The sequence below is a fragment of the Oryctolagus cuniculus genome, chromosome 11, assembly GCF_051225735.1.
Source record: "Oryctolagus cuniculus isolate XC-2025 breed Fujian yellow rabbit chromosome 11, ASM5122573v1, whole genome shotgun sequence".
In the NCBI taxonomy this organism is placed as follows: domain Eukaryota; kingdom Metazoa; phylum Chordata; class Mammalia; order Lagomorpha; family Leporidae; genus Oryctolagus; species Oryctolagus cuniculus.
This window is the reverse complement of record NC_142877.1, coordinates 64,900,368-64,913,861: the sequence shown is the minus strand read 5'-3', so window position 1 is coordinate 64,913,861 and position 13,494 is coordinate 64,900,368. Positions and strand designations below refer to the sequence as shown.

The 13,494-nt window shown below is 38.5% G+C and overlaps 1 protein-coding gene across 6 annotated transcripts in view; it reads right to left on the bottom strand.

The window, feature by feature from the left end:
- Window positions 1-4,744: 4,744 nt before the first annotated feature.
- Window positions 4,745-13,494, bottom strand: part of MON2 (MON2 regulator of endosome-to-Golgi trafficking) — a 124,842-nt gene continuing 116,092 nt past the window's right edge. For all 6 annotated transcript variants that reach the window (XM_051846365.3, XM_070052566.2, XM_002711305.5 and 3 more), the window contains one exon: window positions 4,745-12,562. In XM_051846365.3, coding sequence (XP_051702325.2) covers window positions 12,399-12,562 — 164 coding nt within the window. In that variant the 3' untranslated portion in view covers window positions 4,745-12,398. The remainder of the gene's footprint in view (window positions 12,563-13,494) is intronic.

Below are 13,494 nucleotides of genomic sequence, written 5' to 3'. Positions count from 1 at the left end.
GGACACGTTGTACTCTGGCCGGGGCCCGAAGTTTCCGGCACTTCCTTTTCCAGCCGGCGCAGGGCCGTGGGCGCCCCACCCCCGCGGCGTGGCCCCCGTGCTGCGTTCCGCACGAAACGGGCGGGAAAGCTGCCGCGCGGCCCGCTTCAGTGCGCAGGCTCCCGGGACTTGTGGGGTTTGCCCCCCCCCCCCCCCGTTATAAAAAAAAAAAAAAAGGGCCAAGTTTGGGAGCGGGCCAACTGCCATGGAGCCTCATCCGCTCTTGGCCCAAGCAACTATTTTTTTTTTTTTTTTTTTACCTCTCAGAGATTTTCTTTTTCTCTGTAGGAAGTTAAAGTTACCAGAGTTTGTCAGGTAAATACAGGATATTCGGTTAAACTGGAATTTCAGATAAAGGAACACTTTTTGTTTATATCCCATTTTTAAAAAAATGTTTATTTGAAATTCAAATACAACTAGACATCTTTTTTTAAAAAAGATTTATTTATGTGAAAGAGAAGGAGAGGCAGAGAGCTTCCGTTCACTCGTTCACCTCCCACATGACCACAAAGGCCAGAGCTGGGCCAGGCTGAAGCCGGGAGCTTCATCCGCGTCTCCCATGAGGGTGGCAGAGGCAGCTGGATGGGAACCGGCACCCAAATGGGTTGCCGGGTTTGCAGGCCACAGCTTTTTCCTGCAATACCATAATACCTCAGGGCATCCTCTAATTTTTATTTCCTAAGTCTGGCAATCCTATTCGTCATCAAGCTCCTGAAAACGCCAAACTACTTATCATAAAGGGATGGGGGTCAGGGAAGATGAAAAACGTGTAACTTGGGACTGACTGCCTAGACATGGATCCTTTCATGGATGCCAGAGGACTGAGGTCCAGAGCAAAACTGGGCAACAGCGCATAAGGAACATCTAAGTAGAATTCCCTTTGAGGAGAAGCAAGATATTTTTTCTTAAACTAGCATAATATAATTTTGGGTGACAAATCCTGAGGCCAGGAATCTCATTGCACATTAAAAAATAATACTTTTTCTGTTCCCTATGGTTTAGGACAGCTAATGGGAGCCAAGCAATATCTAAGTGCAAGTTTCCAAATCAGAAAGCAACCTTTTTTTTTTTTTTTTTAACATGTTTCACAGTAACGTTTGCTACATAGATATTCAGAAAATTGGCTATGTTCACTGACATCAATGTTAGGTCAGTTTACTTGGCTTGGGATACCCAATCAACTATTTCAAGAATAAACAACTATATTTGACAAAGCATAAACCTGACTGTCCATCACAGTGAGGCTTACTAGAAAGTCTGTAGGAACTAAACATCATCCTTACCTGGTAAGTAATGACTGCTCTGCATGGCATCACCCCCTGCACCATTGCAAATGTCATCTGTCATAGTGGCACAGATCTTTAAACGGCCATTGAACAGTTTGGTCTGCTTACACAGACTTGTTAGAGCAGCAGTTTCCAACTAAATTTAGTCAAGCCATTACACTAATCACATCACTTAGATTCCTTTCCACAATTTACCCATTTTTGACAGGGTTGCCATCGATGTAATCATCTGGACACAGTGGACTGTTACCATCAACTCTTCCACTGCCCATGATATCCAGGATAAAGAATATCATCTCACAACACGAAAATGCCAAGTTCCTACCTTAACTTTCCTTGTATATATTTCTTATGTAGAATATATATATTCTATATATTGTGCTTATAACTGCAAATTTATCTTAGTTTCATTATTTATTCTTAAAACTCATCACTGCAAACCCTTGCCACCTGTAACATATTCTGCTTGATTTTCAAATCATTTCACAACGGACCTCAACTCCTAATAGTGAACCTTGTCTCACTCAACATACCAAAATGTGCTACTCTCCATCAGTTGCCTCAGATTGCATAGATGTGTTTTACTCATGCTGTCTTTGCCTGAAATTCCCTCCAGTATCCTTTGGACCCAGCCAAAATCCACCTCACTGTCAAGGCCCATATTGTTTTATTTCCACTACTGAACTGCATTTTTTATTGACTAATAAATACAAACAGCAACATTAACCTGAGCCACAGAAGCCTAGACAAAGGTTTCCTGTTTTATAACCCTGTATTAATCTGTACTTTGCATACTTGCAAAAGGCCTGTATTCCCTGGGATACTGTAAACTCCATCGGGACAGAGACTAATCCAATGTCTAACATAAAATGGAGCTAATATTGTCACATCAGCACTTAATCGCTTGTATTTAGTATTATTAAGTTTGTGGTTTCCTTGACTATTTAAGAGTCCCTAATCATTTCTGTTATGCATAGCAAAGACACAGAGATTAATTTGGTAGTTGTTGAGTAAAAGGCAAAAAATTGGTCCCTATTGTGGGGACCATTTCTAGTAAAAAATTTTCTGTTTGTTGAATGATATGTGCCAAGTGTATCTTATTTCTACTACTACCCAGCACTTAACATGTGCTCTATGACACAATTTTTTAAAACTAGTAGGTCAATGCACTTAACCATTAATTGCATTTCACAGAGGAAAAAAAAAACAAAATGGGTTAACTTGCCAAAAGTCACCTATTGTAAATAGCATAACTGGGAATGAATTTAAGGAGTCTGGATTCAGACTTTGGCCACTGTAAGAACTGTTTTTGTAAAATATAAAACTAGCAAACTGTAGTGGAAATAACAGCTTTTGAAAGCAAAGGCAGTTCATTCACCTAGACTTTAAAGTAAGTCACTTCAGTATCTAAAACCTGACTTCTCTTCTGTAGAAGCATCTTCCTACTAAATTCCTTGTAAGACTGTTGTGAGAATTAAAAGGAACACTATAGGTCAAGTTCTGGCCTACAAATACTGCATACTTCAGGAATGGTGATTAAAATTAGGAATTAGAAACAGTATTGTAAGTACATCTACTGTGTACCTACTAAATAATGTGCGAATTTTTCTGTACCATACTTTTATTGCACAACTGAGAAAAGGAATTTTAAAAACACATTATTTTTCTTTGGAGGTGGAGAAGTCTCAAAATAGGCAGTCTCAAAATAGCCTCACTAAATCTAAAAAATTATGCTCAAAAAGATTGAGTCTAATGTACATGAAGATTGGTTTTTAGTCAACTAGAATTTTTAAGTTCAAAATCTACTCTTTCCAAACTATGGAGAGGTATTTCATGTCTTTAGTACTATATATTTTTATTTTATATATTAATAGTTTTTTTTTAAGGTTTGAAAGGCAGAGCAACAGATAGGGACCTTCCATCCTCTGGCTCACTCCCCAAATGGTCACAATGACCAGGGCTGGGTCAGGCTGAAACAGAAGCCCAGAACTCCATGTGGGTCTCCCACATGGGTGCAGGGACCCAAGTACTTAGCCCATCTTTTGCTTGCCCGGGTGCATTAGCAGGGAGCCAAATCAGAAGCACAGCAATCGGTGCTGAGGACTGGCACTCTGAAATGGGACACCAGCCTAAGCAGCAGCAACAGCTTACCTCACTGTGCCACTACAATGGCCTCCTTTATATTATAGTTTAACAAAGTACTGAAAAACCTTTCCCTTTACTATATATTTTTTCCAAACTCACTGTGCATGTAAGCCTTCCTAAATTATTTTAAATTCTATATTTTGAAGTCTTTAAACAGCACCAATGAAATGGGGTGTCTAAGCCAGCGCCGCGGCTCACTAGGCTAATCCTCTGCCTAGTGGTGCCGGCACACCGGGTTCTAGTCCCGGTCGGGACGCCGGATTCTTTCCCAGTTGCCCCTCTTCCAGGCCAGCTCTCTGCTGTGGCCCGGGAGTGCAGTGGAGGATGGCCCGAGTACTTGGGCCCTGCACCCCATGGGAGACCAGGAGAAGTACCTGGCTCCTGCCATCGGATCAGCGCGGTGCTCTGGCTGCAGCGCGCAGGCCGCAGCGGCCATTGGAGGGTGAACCAACGGCAAAAGGAAGACCTTTCTCTCTCTCACTGTCCACTCTGCCTGTCAAAAAAAAAAAAAAAAAAAAAGAAATGAGGTGTCTAAAATTATGAATCATTGATCAGATCTGAAGGTAAATTATCAAAGTGTCTATGACTTTAGGTTATAATGAGAAAACTTGTGCTACTGGGACATAATTAAAAACCTAGAGTAGGCATATGGCAGAGCGGTTAAAATGCCATTTGGTGTGTCTACATCCTATACTGGAGTGCCTGGGTTTGAGTATTGGCTCCAGTTTCCTGCTAATGCACACCCTGGGAGGCAGCAAGTGATGGCTGCCACCCCCATGGGAAATTCAAATTGAATTCCCAGCTCTTGGCTTTAACCTGCCCAAGCAGGCTGTTGGGAACATTAGGAAGTGAACCAGCAGATGGAAGATATCTCTGTCTTTCAAAAGACAAACAAAAACAAAACCTAGAATCACACTTAGTGGTAATTGTAAAACAAATTAATCACAGTTATAACTATGCAGCTTTTGGGAAAAAGTATCCTAGACTAAAAGAAAATTTGGATTTGAGACTAAGAGACTTTTATGATTATAATACATGACTGATATGTCTCAACAACATAAAAATTGTAAGGCGAAAGTTTAACAACAGTGTTATTACTTTCAAGGACCGTGTTGGAAGCTAAAAAAGAATCTTACAAAATTAGATAAATATATCCAGTCTGACACAAACACCATATGGTAACTGTCTTAAGAGACAAGAGTTGTTAAGTTACATGTAAAAGTATGACACAGAGGTAGTAAAAGTTGGAAAGCAAATGAAATTTGCACAGTAGATTCAAAGATTAATATTTTATTTTCTTTTTCTAGATAAAAAGAATAGATTACAATATTATAGCTTTGGCATTTTCTCTCTTCTAGTAAAATGTTTTTTTGCAATGGTTTTCTAGATAATGGCATGGTATAGCAGAACTTTCCTGACTGTTCTGTTGACTGAGTTTTATTTTAAAATAAAACATACTTGGAGCAACTGACAACGGTCTCAAAATTTGATAATTTTATTTTCCTTACTGGAGGAGTTAACATCAATCCCACAGTAGTGTTAGGAATGTTTAAGCTGACCTCTGTGTCACAGTAAGCACCAAGCACAGGGATACTAAATACACTCTAGCAAGACTAGAGATCTGAGATCTGTAAACATTCTATATCTCCCAAGAAAAAGCACTCATTTGCAACAGAGGAAAAACTGAAACATAGGCAATATCCTGAAAGTTGGCAATATAAAAATGAAAAATCAGTAATATTTAGGTAACAAATCTAAAATAGTTCAAAGCATCTACCCCCCCAACAACAACAACAAAAAAGACCTTCTCCAGAACACAAAAGCACAAAAACTCTCAGGTAAGTGACTTTACATACTGTCCTTTGAAGAAAGTGGAATAATCTCTCTATCCACATCACAGAGACGACCTGACTCTTCCAAGCTTAGCTGCTGAACCCATATTTGTAGCAATCCAATTTTGCGAGCAACTTGGCTGCTGAATCCTGTGGCTTGAGACAGTAGGATACAGTCACAAATTACTTCACTTGTTCAACTATTTTCAAACAGCAGGGAACTTCACCTTTGCAAAAAGGCAACAGTGGTCAAAGTGGAAGGTATTTCCACAATATCACTTAATAGGTATTTCCAGAATATCTCACTTAATAGAAAGGCAGTCTGCAGTGGTTCTACCACTAACAGCTCTACTTGTTATAAACAAAGAATAGCAGAAATTAGAGGAAGAGATAGAAGAGGCAGAGAATGGAGAAGACTGAAGAGAATAAAACTGGGAAAAATTCAAGAAAGTAAACATAAAACTAAAAAATTAAAAATGAAAACAGGTAAGAAGGGAAGAAAACAGTAGTCAAAGATATCTTTTAGGATACAGTACTAGATTTACAAATCAGTCTGAATAATTGCCCTAAGAATGCCATTGTGAAATCAACTCCAAACTCAAATTATATTTTTCTCTAGAGAATAACTCAATATCACCTCTATTTTGAAAATAAGGAAACCACTTTGAGAAATTATGCCTAAAATTTAAAAAGAGGTAGAGTCTCAGCTCATCATTGCCTAAAATTATCAAGATTACTAAGAGGACTGCTACTCATAACAAGGACTCCTCTATGCTCTTTTAAAGACAACATTGCTGGGGAAGTTGGGGCCCAGTGCTTTGGCATAGCCGGTAAAGCCACTGTCTGCAATGCCGGCATCCCACGTGGACGCCGGTTCGAGTTTCGGCTGCTCCACTTTTGATTCAGCTCTCTGCAATGGCCTGGGAAAGCAGTATAAGATGGCCCAATTCCTTGGGCCCTTGCACTCATGTGGGAGACCTGGAAGAAGCTCCTGGATTCAGAAGGGCACAGCTCTGGCCAGTGCGGCCAACTGGGGAGTGAACCAGCAGATGGAAGACCTCTCTCTCTTTCAAATAAATAAATAAATAAATATTTAAAATGGTGGAGTTAGAAACGTGCCGGGGATTCCAATACAATCCCATCAAGGTGGCATGTACCAATGCCATCTCACTAGTCCAAGTGATCAATTTCAGTTCACAATTGATCATAATGATAGGTCTAAGAGTCAAAGGGATCACACAAGACTAGTGTCTGCTAATACTTACTGATAGAATCAAAAAGGGAGAGAACGATCCAACATGGGAAGCAGGATACACAGCAGACTCATAGAATGGCAGATGTCCTAAATAGCACTCTGGCCTCAGAATCAGCCCTTAAGACATTCTGTTCTGGCTGAAGAGCCCATGAGAATATTTCAGGCATGGAAAGCCAAGACACTCCGGGGGAAAAAAAAAAGACCTAAATGAAAGATCTCTGCGAGTGAGATCCCAGTGGAAAGAACGGGGCCATCAAAGAAGGAGGTACCTTTCTCTGAAGGGAAGAGAGAACTTCCACTTTGACTAAGACCCTGTCTGAATAAGATCAAAGTCGGCAAACTCAAAAGGCTATCATAGCCTTGGTAACTCATGACTAGAGCCTAGGGAGATTACTGACACCATAATCAAGAGTGTCAAATTGTTAAGTCAACAACAGGAGTCACTGTGCACTTACTCCTCATGTAGGATCTCTGTCCTTAATGTGCTGTACATTGTGATTTAATGCTCTAACTAGTACTGAAGCAGTATTTTACACTTTGTGTTTCTGTGTGGGTGCAAACTGATGAAATCTTTACTTAATATATACTGAATCGATCTTCTGTATATAAAGATAATTGAAAATGAATCTTGATGTGAATGGAATGGGAGAGGGAGTGGGAGATGAGAGGGGTGCTAGTGGGAGGGAAGTTGAGGGGGGAAGCCATTGTAATCCATAAACTGTACTTTGGAAATTTATATTTACTAAATAAAAGTTAAAAAAATATTTAAAGAGAGACAACACTGCTAGTAATTCAAAATTAATAATTGCATTTAGGAATGGGAATTTAGTCTAGCATTTAAGACCCCCATTGCCCCTATCATCACACCTGGTTCACTGCCTAGCTCCAGCTCCTGACTCAAGCTTCCTCCAGTACTGACCATGTATGGTAGTAGTGATGGCTTGGGTATTTGGGTTCCTGCCACCCAAGTGAGAGCCTTGGACTGAGTTCTCAGCTTCCAGATTCAGCCCAGCTTTTGAGAACATCTTGGGGAGTGAACCAGTGGATAGTGGCTCACGCTTGCCTCTTAGCTGTAATTAATTTTTTCAATTATTGAATTTACAAGAAATTTGTTTTTATCTAACTCCACTGAAGCAATTTGTATATAAATCAAGATACCAAGATATCTTTCTCAATCTATTGAAAATTTTTCATTCAAAATCAAAGTACTACTTCCCAAGGGTATAAAATTTTTCAAACAATCATGAGGTATTAAAACTTATGTAAGTTGGGATGGTGCCACAGCTCACTAGGCTAATCCTCCGCCTTGCGGCGCCAGCACACCGGGTTCTAGTCCCAGTCGGGGCGCCAGATTCTGTCCCGGTTGCCCCTCTTCCAGGCCAGCTCTCTGCTGTGGCCAGGGATTGCAGTGGAGGATGGCCCGAGTACTTGGGCCCTGCATCCCATGGGAGACCAAGAGAAGCACCTGGCTCCTGCCATCGGATCAGCGCAGCGCGCAGGCCGCGGCGGCCATTGGAGGGTGAACCAACGGCAAAAGGAAGACCTTTCTCTCTCTCTCTCTCACTGTCCACTCTGCCTGTCAAAAAATAAAAAAAATTATATAAGTTGATAACACACTATGTGGTATAAACTTCTGTTCTTATAAAAAAGGCAAACTTCCCTATAATACTTTAGCTAAATATACCCTAAAAGTGAAGCACTCTGTACAAGATTGGCATATCTGCCAAAATGACAAACACAGTGAGTAAGAATCTGAGATCTGAGGAACACACTAGGCTGTTGGCACTGCATTCTTGGAGACGATTTTTGTCCTCACCCGTGGTTATTTTCTATATATATATATAAAAAAAAAACCTATAATCCATAATATTCTGGGCCTGGACACTGGTCCATTCCAGCGACTTCCAAGTTAATGAATTTCTGTGGCAATAACGGGTAGGTGGGGTCCTGAAGTGTTCTGCCTTGGCCAAACAGGCTTCACTTTAGTAGTTTCTTTAGAATTTGGCTGCCCACCTGTATTATTCTACATCTGGGGAGATTATATTAGTCATTATATAATAATTACAGTGCCCTTCAGTGACATGAATGCAATAATGCTCACTTTATTAGTAGGGTTCAATATATTTTTTAATTCTAAAATTTTATTTGAATGGCAGAGAGACAGAGAGAGATTATCTCCCATCTAAAGGTTCCCTTCCCAAATGCTTGCAACAGCCACTGCCGGACAAGATGGACGTCAGGAGCTGGGAGCTCAATCCACATCTCTCCCTTGGGTGTCAGGGACCTGAATATTTGAGCCATCATTTGCCACACTACAGGATCAGTAGCAGGAAAAGAATATACATTTGAGTTGTTGTCTAACACTGTTCAATAATTTATGCTGACTCATCCTCAGTTTACCTAACCCTTTGGCTCTGTGGTTACCTGGGAGTACAGGTACCAAATTGCAACAATGAACAAGACACGTCTATTCGTCTATTCATAAGATTTTATTAAGACAAATAGCCTAGTTGTCACTGGCCTGCTATATAATTAATGAATGCTATTCTCCAGCATAAAATCTGTACACTAAATTTTTCCTCTCTTCCTTCAGAGTCTACATACAATTTAAGGAATATGGCAAGTGTGGAATCAGTAATTGCATATGTGAAAAAAGTGAGGGATAATACAGATGTGAGGTGTTGATTTAATAAAACTAAAACTGAAACCAGTTAAAAAATAGTTCTAAGCAGTTTTCTATGAGTTTTACTTTTAGCACCTAGAAGGCCCCTAATAAGTCAATATTACTGAGAAATGTATAATGTAAAACTAGCTAGTTAGAGAGAAATACTAAATAAAACACTATAAAATCATGTGGTCTTTTCTTTCTTGGCAGTGGTACCATTATAGCAACCTAAAAAGTAACCTATGCAAGTTAACCATGAGCTTGTTTCCTTTATAATGGACAAAATAGTCAGAAAAGGACATTATTCATCCAATTGTTGGCATATATCTTCTTACCAGCAATCTATATAAGGTGGGCATTGTAAGAGACAAAATGTGAGGCATAAAACTTATTAGTGTATTTCTAGTATGTATCCCAAAGGACACTATTATGACTTTTTCAAGGACTATAGATTCAATTCGCAATAAAATGATCTTTGCTATGAGATCTTCCTTTTTGAATACCCTGACATCTAGTAATTTCACACAGCCCCATTCTTCTAGTCACTGAAGAACCCAATTCATATGAAGACAAGAAAAATGTGTTAACATCCCCCAGGATCTGGACATTTTAGAAAATCAAGCCTAGAGGCCGGCGCCGTGGTTCTCTAGGCTGGTCCTCCGCCTGCGGCACCAGCACCCCGGGTTCTATTCCCGGTCGGGGCGCCAGATTCTGTCCCGGTTGCTCCTCTTCCTGTCCAGCTCTTTGCTGTGGCCCAGGAAGGCAATGGAGGATGGCCCAAGTGCTTGGGCTCTGCACCCGCATGGGGGACCTGGAGGAAGCACCTGGCTTCTGGCTTCAGATAGGCGCAGCACACCGGCCGCAACACGCCGGCCGCAGCGGCCACTGCGGGAGGTGAACCAATGGAAAAAGGAAGACCTTTCTCTCTGTCTCTCACTGTCTAACTCTGCCTGTCAAAAAAAAAAAAAAAAGAAAATCAAGCCTAGAGGAATGCTTGAAGACAATGAATTTTGCTAGACTCCTGGAAGGTGGTGGGAAATATTCTGGAAGGAAAACCCTGTCAAATTATACTATAGGGTGAGGCCACTTGCATAGCCCTAAGATTGGTACTGATTACCATATTGTATGGTATTAACACAGCCACTGTATTTATATGTTTTGAATTACAGGGAATGGTTCTGAAATTGCAGGCTAATACAATATCAGCTCAAACTATTTGGTTTATGTAAGGATACGCTGCATACCCTTGACTCACATTTAATTTCTACTGGATTAGAAAATAAGTATCCTGATTGTAATTGACTTGTTATTTCTCAAAAATAGGTCTATTTTCACTTGATGTAAACTAATGACAATATTTTTAACATGTTACTGAAATACACTACCCTTTTTATTCTATTTCAATAATTTATCAGTAGTATATATATTTTTCCAAGAATATATTCAAATATAGAAAATAAACTAAATACACAGCTTTAGTAGTTTTAAGGAAAATGCTGAAAGCAGTATCTATGAAATGTTGTATCACCTTAACCTTAGGTGAAAAAAAATAGAAATTCATTAATTCACGTAAGTAAAAGTATTATTTCCTCAAAAAATATCTTACCACATGTTTACAGGTAATAATGCAAATTAAATAATGACATAATTATAAGTCTCTGAATTATATGTCATTCATTATTCAAATTCTAGTATCTTACGCAATTTTGTGATTATTCTAGAGAAGCTGAAATTAATAAATTCTATTAACATCAAAGGCCTTTCAAGCACACTAAAATAATACCAAGACCATTATGATTTCTTATGAATAATTATTGTTTTACACATCTTTCTGTCTTCACATAAATGATTATGAAAATGTAACTCAGAAGAAAAATATTGTAACCATAATCCATTAAATAACAAATACAGTGAGCTAGGTCAAAGTCAATTTTTAGAAACAATTAAGTTAATGTTATCAAGAGCACTTTTCTTCTGCACTAGGATAGGAAAGTAAAACAAAATTAGTATTTTACTCCATGACAACAAGTTTACTGCACTTCTAGATGCTACTATCATCAAAAATACACTTGTCATTTTATAATACACATACATTTTATACTTGTGGGTTAGTATAGATTTTCTCTTTGTGAGAAGACATTACAAAATGAAGCACTGAAATGAACAAAACCTCACAGGCAAAATTTCAGGAAATCTGAAATCATCTTGCCGGGGTCATAATTCAAAGACAGTGGTAAATGTTGTTAGGGAGAAAATCAGTAGAAATATAAAATGTGAAAAGTCTTTAAAATTCAGATAGCAGATATAAAAACAGACAGACTTAAGTGAAAGCTTGGATTTAAAGAAATGAGGTATGATGGAGTCATAGTGCTACAATACATCTCAATATATTAAATTAATAACCCATATTTCAAGGTTGCAAAATCAGCAAATCATAAACTATTTGCCGCTAAGTTCACAAGACCTTTCTGGTCAGAAGGCTAATGGTCACTAATAATACATTTAAAAATAAGCATGAAGCTGACTGTATGATTATATTTTGAGCTTATCTGCACACAGTAAGGCAAATTATAAGTAAAAATTTAAGCAAACAATTTTGTATTAATAATAAATACAGTTTCAAGCATTTAACATTATCAATATTTAAAAAATTTAAATAATAAATGCAACTATTTTATACAGAACCATTTATTATACACACAAGTTATCAGTTCCCTTTGTTTACAAAGGCTGGTTATAGATAATATGGAATGTTACAGTACCATCTTGCATAAAATTTTAGTACAACTTTATACTTGAAAAAGGGTGCAAAAACACCAGCCTAATAAATCTGACTGAATTGAAATATGTTCTCTTTCTTTTTAAAAAGTACATCATTAACACATACACCACAAACTGTACATAAGCTCACTTTTGAATCACCAATTGAACATATGGTAGCAGGTTTGTTGTATTAACTATCCCTCCTATCAGTTTTACTTACTCAAGGCTTACACTGTTACTCATTCAAGAGCCTTTGTAAGCTTTTAAGAATTACTGAATCCAGGTAAGTACAATTTAAAGGAGGCAAACAACAGCTGCCAATAATTATTTATAGTAAGAAACATCCTTCTCACAGAAGACTCAGGAGCAAAAATTCTTAGGATATCTTTCTTCCTTCAATATACTGTAGCTGGTCAAGATTCTCCATTTTGAACTTTGGATGCTGGTGGTTGCATGAAATCCTTAAAGGGAACTAATGCCTCTTTAAGAGCAGAGCAGACTTCTGAGGATGAGCAGGTGATACACTCCACTAAAGTTGGGTATAAGGCAATTACTTGCGCCCAGGTATTTCCATCGACTGTAATGCAAAAAGTATAAATATCAAAAAAAGGTGAATTTAAATAACAGAGACAATTCAATTAACATAAATACAATTCTTTAAATGCAATATAAGGAAAAAAATTCTTAAGTATAGATATTCCATTAGTTTGTATCTTTCTTTTTAAAAAATCTTTGGAAAGACTACAATAAACCTGCTATTAAATCAGGTATGGGAAAAATATATGGTCAGCGTGTAGTCATCAATACCAACAAATTTGTTAAGTGTAGTTTTAATGATACTTCAATTTGTGAAGGCTTGCAAAGCTAACAAAATAATTAAGTACAGTTGAATGTTATTTGTTGAATAGGCAAAGGTGTTATATCCCAGTTAGGAATCTCCTTTTACTCTAAGATCACACATTGCATTTCTTTTTTCCTGTAAGTACTAGGCATAAAAGTAACCAACCTGCAATAAGAGCTGATGATACATTTTTCTTAGACACTTTGTGGAACAAGTCTCAAATCTGGGAGGCAGTCTGCTACAAAAGAATTCTGTACTATGTATAAGGCACTTTTGATTTTATTTTTCACACTAATTTACTGGATGTCAATTTCCTAACATCCCTTGTGAAAGAAGGCAGTGCTGGGTGCCCCTAGTCACTTAATTTCTCTTTACCTCAACCTTTGCTTAAAATAAAGAAACACATTTCTCAAACTAGTGTTCCTCAATTTACTTCTAAAAAATAATTCATGGTGGGATTGGTGTTGTCCTATAGCAGGTAAAGCCACCACATGTGATGCCGGCATCCGATAATGGACACTGGTTCATGTTCCGGCTGCTTCACTCCCGATCCAGCTTCTTGTTAATGACTTGAGAAAAGCAGCAGGAAATGGCCCAAGTCCTTTGGCCCCTGCACTCACATGGGAGACCTAGAGGAAGCTCCTGGCTCCTGATTTCAGCCTGGCTCA